Consider the following 20,362-nt stretch of genomic DNA (forward strand, 5'->3'; position numbering starts at 1 on the left):
CACTGTAGAACACTTCCAGTATCACTGTAGAACACTTCCTGTGTCACTGTAGAACACTTCAAATGTCACTGTAGAACACTTCCAGTATCACTGTAGAGCACTTCCAGTATCACTGTAGAACACTTCAAATGTCACTGTAGAACACTTCCAATGTCAATGTAGAACACTTCCTGTGTCCCTGTAGAACACTTCCTGTGTCACTGTAGAACACTTCCAATGTCCCTGTAGAACACTTCCTGTGTCACTGTAGAACACTTCCAATGTCACTGTAGAACACTTCCAATGTCACTGTAGAACACTTCCAGTATCACTGTAGAACACTTCCAGTATCACTGTAGAACACTTCAAATGTCAATGTAGAACACTTCCTGTGTCACTGCAGAACACTTCCTGTGTCACTGTAGAACACTTCCTGTGTCACTGTAGAACATTTCCTGTGTCACTGCAGAACACTTCCTGTGTCACTGTAGAACACTTCCTGTGTCACTGTAGAACACTTCCTGTGTCACTGTAGAACATTTCCAATGTCACTGTAAAACAAGCTTCTCAAAGAAAGATAGAAGAAAGTATTGAGATAAGATAAAGGGAAGATCATGAAAAGGGCATGGTTTATGACCACCCCAACACACACTGTGAGTAAGAGTCAGAGTGATGTGAAGCGCGTCCTCTGAGTTTATCATCCCCTCATTCTTCCTCTCCTCCTGTCCTCCTTTCCTCCTTTCCTTCTCTCCTCCTCCTGTCCTCCTCCTCCTGTCCTCCTCTCCTCTCTCAGTTTGGCTTCCTGCTGTGGGTGTGACAGCCTTTGTAGCAATGTGTGTGTATGTGTGTGTGTGTTTGTTGACGTGAGGGCACCCTGCTATGTGTGTGTGTGTGTTTGTTGACGTGAGGGCATCCTGTGATGTGTGTGTGTGTGTGTGTTTGTTGACGTGAGGGCACCCTGCTATGTGTGTGTGTGTGTTTGTTGACGTGAGGGCACCCTGCTATGTGTGTGTGTGTGTTTGTTGACGTGAGGGCACCCTGCTATGTGTGTGTGTGTGTTTGTTGACGTGAGGGCACCCTGCTATGTGTGTGTGTGTGTTTGTTGACGTGAGGGCACCCTGCTATGTGTGTGTGTGTGTGTTTGTTGACATGAGGGCACCCTGCTATGTGCGTGTGTGTGTGTTTGTTGACGTGAGGGCACCCTGCTATGTGTGTGTGTGTGTGTGTGTTTGTTGACGTGAGGGCACCCTGCTATGTGTGTGTGTGTGTGTTTGTTGACGTGAGGGCACCCTGCTATGTGTGTGTGTGTGTGTTTGTTGACGTGAGGGCACCCTGCTATGTGCGTGTGTGTGTGTTTGTTGACGTGAGGGCACCCTGCTATGTGTGTGTGTGTGTGTTTGTTGACGTGAGGGCACCCTGCTATGTGTGTGTGTGTGTGTGTTTGTTGACGTGAGGGCACCCTGCTATGTGTGTGAATACCTCCGTAGTGCTGTTTGTCTTACCTGATTACAGATCTGTTAGATAAACCTCCTCTTGAAGACTGTCATGTCTCACTTAAATCATTATCTTATTGCCACAGACGGGTCTCATGGGGATCCATTCATTCACATAAATGGGACTTATTTCATACATTTCTGCAGAGTTCTTCGTGAAGGAAAGAGAGGAAGGTTCCACACCACTTTCTCACCTTCGTATGTTACTTAGTTATTTTCAGATGATCTCATTTGCTCTTTGTAGCTTTGGCAACCATGTGTGTGGTTTCTAAACCTGTTCGCTCCTCTTCCTGTAGGCTTTACAGACGCTCCTCTCCCTGTAGGCTTTACAGATGCTCCTCTTCCTGTAGGCTTTACAGACGCTCCTCTTCCTGTAGGCTTTACAGATGCTCCTCTTCCTGTAGGCTTTACAGACGCTCCTCTTCCTGTAGGCTTTACAGACGCTCCTCTTCCTGTAGGCTTTACAGACGCTCCTCTCCCTGTAGGCTTTACAGACGCTCCTCTTCCTGTAGGCTTTACAGACGCTCCTCTTCCTGTAGGCTTTACAGACGCTCCTCTTCCTGTAGGCTTTACAGACGTTCCTCTTCCAGTAGGCTTTACAGACGCTCCTCTTCCTGTAGGCTTTACAGAGGCTCCTCTTCCTATAGGCGTTACAGACGCTCCTCTTCCTGTAGGCTTTACAGACGCTCCTCTTCCTGTAGGCTTTACAGACGCTCCTCTTCCGCTCCTCTTCCTGTAGGCTTTACAGACGCTCCTCTCCCTGTAGGCTTTACAGACGCTCTTCTACCTGTAGGCTTTACAGACGCTCCTCTCCTGTAGGCTTTACAGACTCCCTGTAGGCTTTACAGACGCTCCTCTTCCTGTACAGAGGCTCCTTAGGCTTTACAGACGCTCCTCTTCCTGTAGGCTTTACAGACGCTCCTCTTCCTGTAGGCTTTACAGAGCTCCTCTCCCTGTAGGCTTTACAGACCTCCTCTTCCTGTAGGCTTTACAGACGCTCCTCTTCCTGTAGGCTTTACAGACGCTCCTCTTCCTGTAGGCTTTCTTCCTGTAGGCTTTACAGACGCTCCTCTTCCCTTTACAGACGCTCCTCTTCCTGTAGGCTTTACAGACGCTCCTCTTCCTGTAGGCTTTACAGACGCTCCTCTTCCTGTAGGCTTTACAGATCCTCTCCCCGCTCCTCCCTGTAGGCTTTACAGACGCTCCTCTTCCTGTATTACAGATGTAGGCTTTACAGACGCTCCTCTTCCTGTAGGCTTTACAGACGCTCCTCCCCTGTGGCTTTACAACGCTCCTCTTCCTGTAGGCTTTACAGTCCTCTCTGGCAGAGCTCCTCTTCCTGTAGGCTTTGAAGGCTTTGCTCCTCTTCCTGTAGGCTTTACAGACGCTCCTCTTCCTGTAGGCTTTACAGACGCTCCTCTTCCAGGCTTTACAGATAGGCTTTACAGAGTTCATCTCCAGGCTTTACAGACGCTCCTCTTCCTGTGCTTTGCTCCTCTTCCTTAGGCAGTCTTCCTTGACTTCCTTTTGGCTCCTCTTCCTGACAGAGGACACGCTCCTCTTCCTGTATCACCTTCCAGGCTTTACAGAACACGCTCCTCTTCCTGTAGGCTTTACAGACGCTCCTCTTCCAGCTTTGCTCCTCTTCCTGTAGGCTTTACAGACGCTCCTCTTCCCACGCTCCTCTTCCTGTAGGCTTTGCTCCTCTCATAGGCTTTACAGACGCTCCTCTTCCTGTAGGCTTTACAGAGGGCTTTACAGACGCTCCTCTTCCTGTATTTCTCCATCTCCTCATTTGAACGCTCCTCTTCCTTCCATGCTCCTCTCCCTGTAGGCTTTCACGCTCCTCTTCCTGTAGGCTTTCACTTGTCCAGGCTTTACAGACGCTCCTCTTCCTGTAGGACAGACGCTTGTCCCTGTCACCTATCGCTCCCTTCCTGTAGGCTTTACAACCCTATTACTCCTCCTCTTCCTTTTTGCAGATCTTATGATTCCTGTAGGCTTTACTGTCCTCTTTCCTGTAGGCTTTACAGACGCTCCTCTTCCTGTAGGCTTTACAGGCTCCTCTTCCTGTAGGCTTTACGCTCCTCTTCCTGTAGGCTTCCACGCTCCTCTTCCTGTAGGCTTTACAGGCTCCTCTTCCCTTTACAGACGCTCCTCTTCCAGCTTTACAGGCCCTTCCTGTAGGCTTTACAGACGCTCCTCTTCCCAGCTCCTCTTCCTGTAGGCTTTACAGACGCTCCTCTTCCTAGGCTTCCAGCCTGTAGGCAGACGCTCATCTCCTATCCAGCTTTCAGGCTCCCTCCTTCCAGCTCAGGCCCTCCTATCCCTTCCAGCTCGGCCCTCCTATCCAGCTCGGCCTCTCCTAGGCTTTCCAGCTCAGGCTCCTCCTATCCAGCTCCCCTCCTATCCAGCTCGGCCCTCCCTATCCAGCTGTACCCTGTGGGCACAACCCCTCCTGGCATGAACCAGTCCCAGAGTTCCTCAGCCTATGCTGCCCCAGTCCCTTGACTTTTTGGCCCTGACAGAGACTATCCAGCTCGCTCTCTTCATCAGACCCCTCTCTATCCAGCTCATTTGAATTCCATGCTATCACCCTCCTATCCAGCTCGGCCCTTTTTGCCTGATTCCAGTCCCTTTCCTCGCCAGCTCGGCCCCCTATCCAGCTCGGCCCTCCTATCCAGCTCGGCCCTCCTATCCAGCTCGGCCCTCCTATCCAGCTCGGCCCTCCTATCCAGCTCGGCCCCCTATCCAGCTCGGCCCTCCTATCCAGCTCGGCCCTCCTATCCAGCTCGGCCCCCTATCCAGCTCGGCCCCCTATCCAGCCCCCTCAGGCCCTCCCTATCCAGCTCGGCCCCCTATCCAGCTCGGCCCTCCTATCCAGCTCGGCCCTCCTATCCAGCTCGGCCCTCCTATCCAGCTCGGCCCTCCTATCCAGCTCGGCCCCCCTATCCAGCTCGGCCCTCCTATCCAGCTCGGCCCTCCTATCCAGCTCGGCCCTCTTATCCAGCTCGGCCCTCCTATCCAGCTCGGCCCTCCTATCCAGCTCGGCCCTCCTATCCAGCTCGGCCCTCCTATCCAGCTCGGCCCTCCTATCCAGCTCGGCCCTCTTATCCAGCTCGGCCCTCCTATCCAGCTCGGCCCTCCTATCCAGCTCGGCCCTCCTATCCAGCTCGGCCCTCCTATCCAGCTCCGTGGCTGAGTGACTCATTGCAAGCTAATAGAATAGGGCTGCGGCAGCTGAGTGAAAATGAAGGAAAACTAACCTTCTGGAGGACCTATCATCCTGTCAGTCCCTACTCTCTACTTTATCTTCCTAAGTATCCACTGCAAAAGCAACTTTCTATCACTCTAAATGTCAAGCTTTTCAAGCTCTTTTCCACCTTTTTCTCCCTCCTTTATCCTCCACCCCTCCCCCTTCCTGCTCCCTCTCTCCGGACGACTTTGTCAACCACTTTGAAAAGAATGTTGACGACATCTGTTCCTCATTGACCCAGCCTATTGAGTCCACTGGTCCCACTCATTCACTCAGCCTATTGAGTCCACTGGTCCCACTCATTCACTCAGCCTATTGAGTCCACTGGTCCCACTCATTCACTCAGCCTATTGAGTCCACTGGTCCCACTCATTCACTCAGCCTATTGAGTCCACTGGTCCCCCTCACGCCTTGACCTCTTTCTCCCCCGTCTCTCTAGATAAAATCCTGCGATTAGTGACGGCTGGCCACCCGACAACCTGCCCGCTCGACCATCCCCTCCTCCCTTCTCCAGACCATCTCTGGAGACCTTCTCCCATTCCTCACTTCCCTCATCAACTGATCCCAGATTACTGGCTGCATCCTCTCTGACTTCAAAATGGCCCGAGTCGCTCCCCTCCTCAAGAAATCAACACTCGACTCATCTGACCTTTAAAACCCTCTTCTTTCTTTCCTTTTGAAAACACTTGAGTGTGCTGTTTCTGATCAACTCGTTATCTCTCTCAGAACGATCTTCTTGACCCCAAACAGCCAGGCTTCAAGACTGGTCACTCAATCGAGACTGCTTTTCTCTGTGTCATGGAGGCTCTCTGCACTCCCAAACTGGACTCGCTCTCCTCTGTTCTCATCCTCCTAGATCTATCCGCTGCCTTTGACAGTGTGAACCATCAGATCCTCCTTTCCACCTTCTCAGGCCTGGGCGTCTCAGGCTCTGTACACTGTTGGATTGCATCCTACCTGGCAGGCTGCTCCTACCAGGTGATGTGGAGAGGATCTGTGTCTGCACCACGTACTCTCACTACTGGTGTACCCCAGGGCTTGGTTTTTGGCCCTCTCCTTTTCTCTCTATACACCAAGTCACTCGGCTCCATCATATCCTCACATGGTCTCTCCTATCATTGCTATACGAATGACACTCAACTACTTTTCTCCTTCCCCCCTTCTGACACCCAGGTGGTGACACGCATCTCTGCATGCCTGGCAGATATCTCAGCTTGGATGTCGGCCCACTACCTCAAGCTCAACCTCGACAAGACGGAGCTGCTCTTCCTCCCAGGCAAGGCTTGTCCACTCAAAGACTTCTCCATCACGGTTGACATCTCCACAGTGTCACCCTCCCAGAGTGCAAAGAACCTTGGTGTGACCCTGGACAACACCCTGACTTTCTCTACAAGCGACCCTACCTCACACAGGAAGTGGCAAAGGTCCTAATCCAGATAAATGTCATTACCTCTCTGGACTACTGCAACTCACTGTTGGCTGGGTTCCCTGCTTGCTCCACCTAACCCCTGCAACTTATCCAGAACACTGCAGCCTGCCTGGTTTTCAACCTTCCCAAGTTCTCTCATGTCACCCCACTCCTCAGCACACTCCACTGGCACCCAGTTGAAACTTAGATCCACTTGAAGACCAAGGTGCTTCCCTACAGAGGAGCAAGAGGAACTGCCCCTCCCTAACTTCAGGCTTTGCTCAAACCCTACACCCCAACCCGAGCACTCCGTTCTGCCACCTCTATTCTCTTGGCCCTCCCACACCTACGGGATGGCAGCCCAGTCCAAGCTCTTCTCTATCCTGGCACCCCAATGGTGTAAGCAGCTTCTCCCTACCCATCTTCTAAAAACACCTGAAATCTTGCTCCTTCAAAGAGTATGTTAAATAATCCCCCTTTTCACCATAACCCACCCCCCAAAAAAAACCTGAACCTGAACCAACACTTGCAATTGACCGTAAGTCGCTCTGGATAAGAGCAACAACTAAATGACTAAAATGTTCAAATGTAATCCAGTGGATCGTCAAGAGAGGAACCCACAGCCTGAAACAGGCCTTTCCTAATTCCTAAAACAGACATCTTCATGTCTGCTATAGGCTCTAGGGCCTAGAGTCTAGGCTGTTCATGTAAAATCATCTAATCTAATCTACTCCTTTCTCTCTCCGTCCTCCTCCTCTTCCTCTCTCCCCATCCACCTCCTCTTCCTCTCTCTCCGTCCTCCTCCTCTTCCTCTCTCTCCGCCCTCCTCCTCTTCCTCTCTCTCCATCCACCTCCTCTTCCTCTCTCTCCGTCCTCCTCCTCTTCCTCTCTCCCCGTCCACCTCCTCTTCCTCTCTCTCCGTCCTCCTCCTCTTCCTCTCTCTCGGCCCTCCTCCTCTTCCTCTCTCTCCATCCACCTCCTCTTCCTCTCTCTCCGTCCTCCTCCTCTTCCTCTCTCTCCGCCCTCCTCCTCTTCCTCTCTCTCCATCCACCTCCTCTTCCTCTCTCTCCGTCCTCCTCCTCTTCCTCTCTCTCCATCCTCCTCCTCTTCCTCTCTCCCCGTCCTCCTCCTCTTCCTCTCTCTCCATCCACCTCCTCTTCCTCTCTCTCCGTCCTCCTCCTCTTCCTCTCTCTCCATCCTCCTCCTCTTCCTCTCTCCCCGTCCTCCTCCTCTTCCTCTCTCTCCATCCACCTCCTCTTCCTCTCTCTCCGTCCTCCTCCTCTTCCTCTCTCCCCGTCCACCTCCTCTTCCTCTCTCCCCGTCCTCCTCCTCTTCCTCTCTCTCCATCCTCCTCCTCTTCCTCTTTCCCCAGTACACCTCGTCTCTGACATATGATGGGGTGTTGGTGATGGCCGAAGCCTTTAGGAACCTGCGTCGTCAGAAGATAGACATCTCCCGTAGAGGAAATGCTGGAGACTGTCTGGCCAACCCAGCTGCTCCCTGGAACCAGGGCATAGACATGGAACGCACACTCAAACAGGTCATCTTTGGTCCTATGTGTCCTTATTGTTCTATGTTGTTGCCTGTTCTTTGTTCTGACCTGTGTTCTCTGTTGTTCTGTCTCCAGGTGCGTATCCAGGGCCTAACAGGTAACATCCAGTTTGACCACTACGGCCGCAGAGTCAACTACACCATGGACGTGTTTGAACTGAAGAGCAACGGACCACAACGGGTAGGAATAGACACACAGGGATGTCGGAGAAATTATTTTGATTTGATGAAAATACAGTTTTGCCTGGTTTTAATTCCTCCCCTACCTCTCTCAGATTGGCTACTGGAATGACATTGACAAACTGGTTCTGGTCCAAAATGAGGTGTTGTTGTCCAATGACAGCACCAGCTTGGAGAACAGGACAGTCGTCGTGACAACTATCATGGTAATGTACTCCTCTGTCTCCTCTCCTTTGCGTAAACACACAGAGGATGCATCCCAATGATCTAAAATGGCTTCCTATCCTGAACTCCTGTCCTTCATCTGTACTGGCATGAAACAACTTGACAGGTGGAAAGTCAATATGGTATAGGAGTCGACTATGCTGTTTTCTCAAATCAGTACAGATGACTGAGAGGAGGATTTGTTAGACTGTTGAGATGCACCCACATTGAAGCAGAGAGCATTGCGCCCTCAGTGCCTCTAGTGGTCAGAACTGGTAGTGACACCAGTGTGTTTGACCAGTGTTTCTAAGGTTATTGTAGCAGTAGCAGGCCATGGTGAGGGAGGAGTGAGTAAGGGCTGTACGAGAGGAATCAGACATGTCACTGGCAGGTTGTCGTTATATAAATTTGGATTTCGTTGACGTCACCTGTCAAGTGTGAAAGAGAGAGGAGTTTTAGTCCGTTTACCTTATACCGTGTGTCCCCCCCCTCCCTTCTCTCTATGGACGTCTCTCTCTTTCCCTCTTTCTCTCTCTCCCTCCCTCCCTCTCTCCCTCTCCCTCCCTCTCTCTCTCTCTGGATGATCTATGACCCTGTCAGATGGCCATGGCTAATGTTACCTCAGCCACCTCCTCCTCTTTGCAGCCACTGATGAGGAAGCCTCTGCTACGACACTGAAGACTTACAGTACAGACAGACAGACATACAGATGGGAGATGGATTCACAGAAGGACTCACATACTGACAGACTGAGCCAGAGAGACTCTAGCTCTCTATCGCTCTGCAATTCTATTGCTGTGGAATTGAGAGAAGAGGAATCACAGGAAGACACAGATGAACCGACCGGCAGGACACCTATATCTATCTATCTATCTATCTATCTATCTATCTATCTATCTATCTATCTATCTATCTATCTATCTATCTATCTATCTATCTATCTATCTATCTCTACATTTTCTTTGTCATGCCTTGGCTTGTTCTTCTCTATGTGGGAACTATAGACACAGGAAGTTTTAATGTTTTGGGAATTATCTCTTTGGATGTTCTGGGAATTTGAAAGGAATTGTATTCCATAATGCTTTTTTGTTTTTGAAGGAATTAGACTGGGTGCTGAGAAAAAGACACAGATCAGACAGGGGCCATTCGTGCAGAAACACACACACCCACACAGACTGCGCATACAGAAAGCACAACCTCAAAGTGTATGCATGCATAGACACACCTTCACTCATAGAGAACATAACAATTGAGCACACACGCACGCAAGCACGCACGCACGCACACATGCTACTGGGAGAAGCGTGTGTGTGTGCCAGATGCGACGTGTTGTCTGTGACGACTGAAATTAATGTTGCATCACCATGACGACGTCCCTGTTAGCCCCCACTGCTGAGAGTCGTCACATGACGTCACGCCCCCAGCAGATAGCAGCTCTAGGCATTCTATTTCTCTGGTGTCCTCTAGACTGCATCAGAGCTGCTTTCACTGCATGGTCTCCCATCCTCTAGCATTCGTCTACGTCGCTCTAGTCTAGATGAATCTGCAGTTGTCCCTGATGTTGAAGTTGAGGAACTCTGGTAAACGTATTATGTTGTACTGCATATTGTATTGGCTGGCTGCACATTTAGGACCAGGGTTGGGGTTAGTTACATTTTTTTATTCCAGCCAATACAGAAAGTAAATCAAATTCCAATTCTACATTTTTCTCATTGAATTGAAATTGGAATTTCAGTGTACTTCTTAAATTGTAATGGAATTGACCGCAACCTTGATTAGGAGCTGTCTCTTTCTGGTGCCTCTGCTGCTGTTCCACTGTTTGATGTCCCATCTACCTGAACCCTTCTCCACTAAAACCTCTCTCTCTATTTTCTCTCTCATCTCGCTTTTCTCTTTCTCCCCTTTACCTTATCTTCTCCCATGTAAACCTCTCTCTCTCTCTCTCTCTCTCTCTCTCTCTCTCTCTCTCTCTCTCTCTCTCTCTCTCTCTCTCTCTCTCTCTCTCTCGCCATCTCTACACTGTCTCAGCCCTCTCTTTCCTCCCTCCTTTCCTCTCTCCCTTTTCATCCGTTCTCATGTAAGACATCTGACGTGGTGTTCAGCAGAATTAAACGTCACTTTTCCAAGCACACTCCCAGTATCCCTCCATGCACCTGCAATGAGACTACACACACACACACACACACACACACACACACACACACACACACACACACACACACACACACACACACACACACACACACACACACACACACACACACACACACACACACACACACACACACACACACACACACACACACTGTAGCAACAGAGTCTGCAACACACTGATAGCAAAATTTAAAGTGGTTTAAACATGAAATAACCCACTGTTGGCAAAGCAAAGGTTTGTACATTCGTACGTTTGTGTGTGTGTGTACTATCACTGCTAAATACTCTACAAAGTCTTTTATTCTGACGTTCTCTAGATCGTCATACACATTACAGTTCACCATCTGTTCTCTAGATCCTAATACACATTACAGCACACCATCTGTTCTCTAAATCCTAATACACAGTACAGTTCACCATCTGTTCTCTAGATCCTCATACACATTACAGTTCACCATCTGTTCTCTAGATCCTCATACACATTACAGTTCACCATCTGTTCTCTAAATCCTAATACACAGTACAGTTCACCATCTGTTCTCTAGATCCTGATACACATTACAGTTCACCATCTGTTCTCTAGATCCTCATACACATTACAGTTCACCATCTGTTCTCTAGATCCTCATACACATTACAGCACACCATCTGTTCTCTAGATCCTAATACACAGTACAGTTCACCATCTGTTCTCTAGATCCTCATACACATTACAGTTCACCATCTGTTCTCTAGATCCTAATACACATTACAGTTCACCATCTGTTCTCTAGATCCTAATACACAGTACAGTTCACCATCTGTTCTCTAGATCCTCATACACATTACAGTTCACCATCTGTTCTCTAGATCCTAATACACATTACAGCACACCATCTGTTCTCTAGATCCTCATACACATTACAGTTCACCATCTGTTCTCTAAATCCTCATACACAGTACAGTTCACCATCTGTTCTCTAGATCCTCATACACATTACAGTACACCATCTGTTCTCTAGATCCTCATACACAATACAGTTCACCATCTGTTCTCTAGATCCTCATACACATTACAGTACACCATCTGTTCTCTAGATGCTCATACACAATACAGTTCACCATCTGTTCTCTAAATCCTCATACACAATACAGTTCACCATCTGTTCTCTAGATCCTCATACACAATACAGTTCACCATCTGTTCTCTAAATCCTCATACACAGTACAGTACACCATCTGTTCTCTAAATCCTCATACACAATACAGTTCACCATCTGTTCTCTAGATCCTCATACACAATACAGTTCACCATCTGTTCTCTAGATCCTCATACACAATACAGTTCACCATCTGTTCTCTAGATCCTCATACACAATACAGTTCACCATCTGTTCTCTAGATCCTCATACACAATACAGTTCACCATCTGTTCTCTAGATCCTCATACACATTACAGCACACCATCTGTTCTCTAGATCCTCATACACAATACAGTTCACCATCTGTTCTCTAGATCCTCATACACATTACAGCACACCATCTGTTCTCTAAATCCTCATACACAATACAGTTCACCATCTGTTCTCTAGATCCTCATACACAATACAGTTCACCATCTGTTCTCTAGATCCTCATACACAGTACAGTTCACCATCTGTTCTCTAAATCCTAATACACAGTACAGTACACCATCTGTTCTCTTGATCCTCATACACAGTACAGTTCACCATCTGTTCTCTAGATCCTCATACACAGTACAGTTCACCATCTGTTCTCTAGATCCTAATACACAGTACAGTTCACCATCTGTTCTCTAGATCCTAATACACATTACAGTTCACCATCTGTTCTCTAGATCCTCATACACAGTACAGTTCACCATCTGTTCTCTAGATCCTCATACACAGTACAGTTCACCATCTGTTCTCTCGATGCTCATACACAGTACAGTTCACCCACCATCTGTTCTCTAGATCCTAATACACAGTACAGTTCACCATCTGTTCTCTTGATGCTCATACACATTACAGTTCACCATCTGTTCTCTAGATCCTAATACACAGTACAGTTCACCATCTGTTCTCTAGATCCTCATACACAGTACAGTTCACCATCTGTTCTCTAGATCCTCATACACAGTACAGTTCACCATCTGTTCTCTCGATCCTCATACACAGTACAGTTCACCATCTGTTCTCTAGATCCTCATACACAGTACAGTTCACCATCTGTTCTCTTGATGCTCATACACATTACAGTTCACCATCTGTTCTCTAGATCCTCATACACATTACAGTACACCATCTGTTCTCTCGATGCTCATACACAGTACAGTTCACCATCTGTTCTCTAGTTCCTAATACACAGTACAGTACACCGTCTGTTCTCTTGATGCTCATACACAGTACAGTTCACCATCTGTTCTCTAGATCCTAATACACAATACAGTTCACCATCTGTTCTCTAGATCCTCATACACATTACAGCACACCATCTGTTCTCTAGATCCTAATACACAATACAGTTCACCATCTGTTCTCTAGATCCTCATACACAATACAGTTCACCATCTGTTCTCTAGATCCTCATACACAATACAGTTCACCATCTGTTCTCTAGATCCTCATACACAATACAGTTCACCATCTGTTCTCTAGATCCTCATACACATTACAGCACACCATCTGTTCTCTAAATCCTCATACACAATACAGTTCACCATCTGTTCTCTAGATCCTCTCATTACAGCACACCATCTGTTCTCTAGACATACACAATACAGTTCACCATCTGTTCTCTAGATCCTCATACACAGTACAGTTCACCATCTGTAATACACAGTACAGTACACCATCTGTTCTCTTGATCCTCATACACAGTACAGTTCACCATCTGTTCTCTAGATCCTCATACACAGTACAGTTCACCATCTGTTCTCTAGATCCTAATACACAGTACAGTTCACCATCTGTTCTCTAGATCCTAATACACATTACAGTTCACCATCTGTTCTCTAGATCCTCATACACAGTACAGTTCACCATCTGTTCTCTAGATCCTCATACACAGTACAGTTCACCATCTGTTCTCTCGATGCTCATACACAGTACAGTTCACCATCTGTTCTCTAGTTCCTAATACACAGTACAGTTCACCATCTGTTCTCTAGATCCTAATACACAGTACAGTTCACCATCTGTTCTCTAGGTCCTAATACACAGTACAGTACACCATCTGTTCTCTCGATGCTCATACACAGTACAGTACATTAGGATTCATATTTTAAGATGGTCCCTTTTGTACCGTCTAATAAAATGGAATAAGATGCATATTATGTACCTTCCCAACAGATGGCATGAAATATGAACTCAGCTCGGGTTTAGACTGTTGCTGAGATGATTTTGGTGTGGATTATGCCTTTAAGACCCAACTATGGGTTTGTAGGTTGGAGCAGCACAGCTATGTTTGGGAGAATCTCTGTCTGTGTTTGTGACTTCATTAGGAGTGATTCATGTTGAGTTAATGGAGAGAGAGATCTCAGAGGGGCTGCTAATGTGTGTATGATAATGAGGTTTAGAAAAATATGCTATGGACAACATGTACAAATGTGACAAGATTCTGCGTTTAAGATAATGTACATTCTATTAATGTTTAGCCACTTGATAAATGCAAATATATGCACATCAGGCTTGATTCTACCTTGAGATCCATGTGAGTAACTCAGATATTCACACAACTCTCCCATTTACATTGAGTTACAGTGTAGTGTACACGCCTCAAGTTAGGACATAGCCCAGTATGGCTTGAGATGTGTTTCTTTGTTGAGTCCAGACTAATGGTATGTAACTGATACAATGTAAACATGTCTCTAAAAATGTTATGCATTTATATTTCCCCCTTTGATTTGTGTAAAAACAATATGTTTCATTTGATGTGACCTATTTACCTGTGTGCTTTATTCTGGCAGGTTCCTTGGTGAGCCAGGAATGAAGTCTCTTGAAATGTATCAATTTCACTTGTAAATTAACATTATAAATGAAAACGTGTACATGAATTTGATATCTTTAATTTTATATTTCATATAATGTTTATACAGCTATTTCAATGAATTTGATAGAAGGTAAAAACCATTTGAAAGCCTATGAGTGTGAATACTATAATAGCTTCCTTTCATACCTTCAATCATTTGAATCTGGGAGTGTAATCTGCTACGTCAGACGATTGTTCTGTAGACTAGAGGAAGAGGCCTCAGGCCCTGTACCACCTGTGTGTCTCTCTGGAACTACACCCTGCTGATGGATGTGCGTGTCAGCCAGGGTGTGTGTGTGTGTGTTTGCCTGCCCGTGTGTGTTCTTACTGCTAATTTCTCCTGTTTGAGGTGTAAAGGTTCTCTCCAGACAGAGAATTCAGCTTCTCTGTGTATCCACCTCCAGACCTGCTACCTCTCCACTCTATAGCTGCTGACCTCTCTCTTCTACCATTCTGTCATTCACTTGTTCTTTTTAACATACATCATCTGTGTGGAGTCAGCTTTTTTCTTCTAGAGGATGTGCTTAGTCTTAGAGGGAAGACAGAGTACATAAACTTGGCACCAGTCACAGACTATGATGATATACAACAGTGCTCCTCACACAGTGGCCTTTTAAAACTGTAATATTTTCTTTGGTTGCCATAAAATGTTCTGTCTCAATCACTGTGGTACCGTCATCCAGTGGAGGCTTTGGCGCCAGCTGAATGTCATTCCAAAAAGCTCCTCCCTCTCCAAAATAGGCCCCCGATTTATTAGTCAGTGGTCAGTGTGAGTTCATTGGTCAGTTTGACCTCCCCGCACCACCCTCTCTGTCTCTGATTGGTGTGTTTGTGGATGTAGGAAGGTCCGTATGTGATGCTGAAGAAGAACTGGGAGATGTTTGAGGGGAATGACCAGTTCGAGGGCTACTGCGTGGACTTGGCCTCAGAGATCGCCAAACACATCGGCATCAAGTACAAGATTGCCATCGTCCCTGACGGCAAGTACGGAGCCAGAGACCCCGAGACCAAGATCTGGAATGGCATGGTGGGAGAACTGGTCTATGGGGTAAGGATGCAGAGAGGAAGGGGATGGAGGGAGGGAGGAATGGATGGAGGGATATATAGATGGATTTTGGAAATTGATACTTGTATTTCCTTATCTTTAGAGTTTGATGTAGCTATACTTGGGCTCCCGAGTGGTGCAGAGGTCCAAGGCACTGTATCTCAGTGCTAGAGGCGTCACTACAGACACCCCGGTTCAAATCCAGGCTGCATTTACAACCGGCCCTGATTGGGAGTCCCATAGGGCTGCGCAGAGTTGGCCCAGCGTCACCGGTGTAGGCCGTCATTGTAAATAAGAATTTGTTCTTAACCGACCTGTCTAGTTAAATAAAGGTTAAATGTACTAATCTTTTGATTTAGGAGAGTTAAATCTTACTAAACAATGTACATCTATCTACATGGTAAGATACTGTCAATGTACTTTTTAATTAGACAGACAAGACATTTAAACCCATTGCATAATTTGCAGTTCACCAGGAGATGTGCCTAAAGCAGTATTTCTTCATCCTGATCCTGGGGACACAAAGGGATACGTTGTAGTTTTTGATTCCTGATTGTTGTAGTTGTAGTTTTTGATTCCTGATTGTTGTAGTTGTAGTTTTTGATTTTGATTCCTGATTCCACTAATCAACTCATCATCAGTGGAATCAGGTGTGTGGAATCAGGTGTGTAGTGCTGGGGCAAAAAAACAAATGCATCCTGGGTCCCCAGGAGCAGGATAAGAAAACACTGGCCTAAAGAACCCGAAATGTGATCCTGATCTCTCAGGCTGATATAGAAGACTAGCTAATCTTTAACATGGTTCTCTAACCCAGGGTTGGTAAATCTACTGTACCCTTGCCCTAACCCCGTATTTCACACTTCTGTCTCCTATATAGTCCCATGCTGTTATCGCTCCTTCTCATCTACTATGCGTTGTCTCCGACCCCTATCTAAATAATAGCTGTCGTCTGCTGTCTGTCTCCTATATAGTCCCATGCTGTTATCGCTCCTTCTCATCTACTATGCGTTGTCTCCGACCCCTATCTAAATAATAGCTGTCGTCTGCTGTCTGTCTCCTATATAGTCCCATGCTGTTATCGCTCCTTCTCATCTACTATGCGTTGTCTCCGACCCCTATCTAAATAATAGCTGTCGTCTGCTGTCTGTCTCCTATATAGTCCCATGCTGTTATCGCTCCTTCTCATCTACTATGCGTTGTCTCCGACCCCTATCTAAATAATAGCTGTCGTCTGCTGTCTGTCTCCTATATAGTCCCATGCTGTTATCGCTCCCTCTCATCTACTATGCGTTGTCTCCGACCCCTATCTAAATAATAGCTGTCGTCTGCTGTCTGTCTCCTATATAGTCCCATGCTGTTATCGCTCCCTCTCATCTACTATGCTTAATTTCTCTCATGATTCAGTCATATTTCCTCCAGCTGCCTGCTGGTACTCACATTGGAGCAGTGGCTGCAATCAGTTGATGACTAATCTACTTTGTACATTTTCTAAAACCAGGCTGCTCACTGACCATAACGGTGGTGTGTGCTTGTGTCTGTGTGTTCTGATTCCAGCGACTGTGCTGTACATGTGTGTGTTCTCACTCCGTAAGCACATTTTTACAGAATGAGTCATTACCAATCCCACAGTTCATTCTCTTTGAATAATTCCAAACATTCCCAGTCGTGGCCAATCAGAGATCTGTTCTAGCTGAGGGGAGATAATGTACAGTAAGTATCACTCTCTCTCTCCTCTCTCTCTCCTCTCTCTTTCTCCTTCTCTCTCTCTCTTCCTCTCTCACTCTCTCTCTCTCTCTTCCTCTCTCACTCTCTCTCTCTCCTCTCTCTCTTTCTCGCTCTCGCTCTTTCTCTCTCACTCTTTCTCCTTCTCTCTCGCTCTTCCTCTCTCACTCTCTCTCTCTCTCTTCCTCTCTCCCTCTCTCTCTCGTTCTCTCTCTCACTCCTGTTTTTCTGTCTGGTTTCTCTAATCCTTTCTTCACCTCCTTCTCCCCTCTCTATTGTTCACTATGTCTTTCTCTTAATTCTCTCATTCCCTTTCTTCCCTTGTAGGGAGAATGCATAATTGAACAGACATATAGTAGACAGTGTGTTGTTGATTATATGAATCCAAGGTGAATTGTTACAGCACTGTAATAAGGATGTTCTCTCCCTGGTGTATGTGGTGGATTGAAAGAGAGACCTTCATGGTTGATTTGTATTCTAGTTTTCTGTATCTGGCCTTTATGAATTATTTTCTCTCTCAAATATTCCTTCCCATCGTCCTTTTCCTCCTTCCCCCCCCATCTATCCATCTGTCCCTCTCCCCATCCCTCCATCCCTCTCCCCCATTCCTCCATTCCTCCATCCCTCTCCCCCATTCCTCCATCCCTCTCCCCCATTCCTCCATTCCTCCATCCCTCTCCCCCATTCCTCCATTCCTCCATCCCTCTCCCCCATTCCTCCATTCCTCCATTCCTCCATTCCTCCATCCCTCTCCCCCATTCCTCCATTCCTCCATCCCTCTCCCCCATTCCTCCATTCCTCCATCCCTCTCCCCCATTCCTCCATCCCTCTCCCCCATTCCTCCATTCCTCCATTCCTCCATTCTCCATCCCTCTCCCCCATTCTCCATTCCTCCATCCCTCTCCCCATTCCTCCATTCCTCCATCCCTCTCCCCCATTCCTCCATTCCTCCATCCCTCTCCCCCATTCCTCCATCCCTCTCCCCCATTCCTCCATCCCTCTCCCCATTCCTCCATTCCTCCATCCCTCTCCCCCATTCCTCCATTCCTCCATTCCCCCATTCCTCCATTCCTCCATCCCTCTCCCCCATTCCTCCATTCCTCCCTCCCTCTCCCCCATTCCTCCATCCCTCTCCCCATTCCTCCATTCCTCCATTCCCCATTCCTCCATCCCTCTCCCCCATTCCTCCATTCCTCCATCCCTCTCCCCCATTCCTCCATTCCTCCATTCCTCCATCCCTCTCCCCATTCCTCCATTCCTCCATTCCCCCATTCCTCCATCCCTTCCCCCATTCCTCCATTCCTCCATCCCTCTCCCCCATTCCTCCATTCCTCCATTCCTCCATCCCTCTCCCCCATTCCTCCATCCTCTCCCCCATTCCTCCATTCCTCCATTCCCCCATTCCTCCATTCCTCCACCCCTCTCCCCCATTCCTCCATTCCTCCATCCCTCTCCCCCATTCCTCCATTCCTCCATTCCCCCATTCCTCCACCCCTCTCCCCCATTCCTCCATTCCTCCATCCCTCTCCCCCATTCCTCCATTCCTCCATTCCCCATTCCTCCACCCCTCTCCCCCATTCCTCCATTCCTCCATCCCTCTCCCCCATTCCTCCATCCCTCTCCCCCATTCCTCCATTCCTCCATCCCTCTCCCCATTCCTCCATTCCTCCATCCCTCTCCCCATTCCTCCATTCCTCCATCCCTCTCCCCATTCCTCCATTCCTCCATCCCCTCCCCCATTCCTCCATTCCTCCATCCCTCTCCCCCATTCCTCCATCCCTCTCCCCATTCCTCCATTCCTCCATTCCCCATTCCTCCATTCCTCCACCCCTCTCCCCCATTCCTCCATTCCTCCATCCCTCTCCCCATTCCTCCATTCCTCCATTCCCCCATTCCTCCACCCCTCTCCCCCATTCCTCCATTCCTCCATCCCTCTCCCCCATTCCTCCATCCCTCTCCCCATTCCTCCATTCCTCCATTCCTCCACCCCTCTCCCCATTCCTCCATTCCTCCATCCCTCTCCCCCCATTCCTCCATCCCTCTCCCCCATTCCTCCATTCCTCCATCCTCTCCCCAATTCCTCCATCCCTCTCCCCCATTCCTCCATTCCTCCATTCCCCATTCCTCCATTCCCCATCCCTCTCCCCCATTCCTCCATTCCTCCATTCCCCATTCCTCCATCCCTCTCCCCCATTCCTCCATCCTCTCCCCATTCCTCCATTCCTCCATCCCTCTCCCCCATTCCTCCATTCCTCCATTCCCCATTCCTCCATTCCTCCACCCCTCTCCCCCATTCCTCCATTCCTCCATCCCTCTCCCCCATTCCTCCATTCCTCCATCTCTCTCCCCCCATTCCTCCATTCCTCCATCCCTCTCCCCCATTCCTCCATTCCCCATTCCTCCACCCTCTCCCCCATTCCTCCATTCCTCCATCCCTCTCCCCCATTCCTCCATCCCTCTCCCCATTCCTCCATTCCTCCATCCCTCTCCCCCATTCCTCCATTCCTCCATCCCTCTCCCCCCATTCCTCCATTCCTCCATCCCTCTCCCCATTCCTCCATTCCTCCATCCCTCTCCCCCATTCCTCCATTCCTCCATCCCTCTCCCCCATTCCTCCATTCCTCCATCTCTCCCCCATTCCTCCACCCCTCTCCCCATTCCTCCATTCCTCCATCCCTCTCCCCCATTCCTCCATCCCATTCCTCCATTCCTCCATCCCTCTCCCCCATTCCTCCATTCCTCTCCCCCATTCCTCCATTCCTCCATCCCTCTCCCCCATTCCTCCATCCCTCTCCCCCATTCCTCCATTCCTCCATCCCTCTCCCCCATTCCTCCATTCCTCCATCCCCTCCCCCATTCCTCCATTCCTCCATCCCTCTCCCCCCATTCCTCCATCCCTCTCCCCATTCCTCCATTCCTCCATCCCTCTCCCCCATTCCTCCATTCCCCCATTCCTCCATTCCTCCATCCCTCTCCCCCATTCCTCCATTCCTCCATCCCCTCCCCCATTCCTCCATCCCTCTCCCCCATTCCTCCATTCCTCCATCCCTCTCCCCCATTCCTCCATTCCTCCACCCCTCTCCCCCATTCCTCCATTCCTCCATTCCTCCATTCCTCCATCCCTCTCCCCCATTCCTCCATTCCTCCACCCCTCTCCCCCATTCCTCCATTCCTCCATTCCTCCATTCCTCCATCCCTCTCCCCCATTCCTCCATTCCTCCATCCCTCTCCCCCATTCCTCCATCCCTCTCCCCCATTCCTCCCTCCATTCCCCCATTCCTCCATTCCTCCACCCCTCTCCCCCATTCCTCCATTCCTCCATCCCTCTCCCCCATTCCTCCATTCCTCCATTCCTCCAT

At 48.4% G+C, this 20,362-nt stretch overlaps 1 protein-coding gene across 8 annotated transcripts in view; it reads left to right on the forward strand.

The window, feature by feature from the left end:
- Positions 1-20,362, forward strand: part of gria4a (glutamate receptor, ionotropic, AMPA 4a) — a 197,354-nt gene that overhangs the window by 110,164 nt on the left and 66,828 nt on the right. For 7 of the 8 annotated variants that reach the window (XR_008109938.1, XR_008109963.1, XR_008110342.1 and 4 more), the window contains exons 8-11: positions 7,509-7,676; positions 7,764-7,868; positions 7,963-8,073; positions 15,078-15,284. Coding sequence is in view for 5 of the 8 variants with exons in the window: in XM_052505532.1 (XP_052361492.1) it covers positions 7,509-7,676; positions 7,764-7,868; positions 7,963-8,073; positions 15,078-15,284 (591 nt within the window). In the remaining 3 variants the exon portion in view is untranslated. Of the gene's footprint in view, positions 1-7,508; positions 7,677-7,763; positions 7,869-7,962; positions 8,074-8,716; positions 10,074-15,077; positions 15,285-20,362 lie in introns of those variants that run through there. The other variant, XM_052505664.1, reaches the window with a different exon arrangement.

Source organism: Oncorhynchus keta, chromosome 1 (genome assembly GCF_023373465.1).
Source record: "Oncorhynchus keta strain PuntledgeMale-10-30-2019 chromosome 1, Oket_V2, whole genome shotgun sequence".
In the NCBI taxonomy this organism is placed as follows: domain Eukaryota; kingdom Metazoa; phylum Chordata; class Actinopteri; order Salmoniformes; family Salmonidae; genus Oncorhynchus; species Oncorhynchus keta.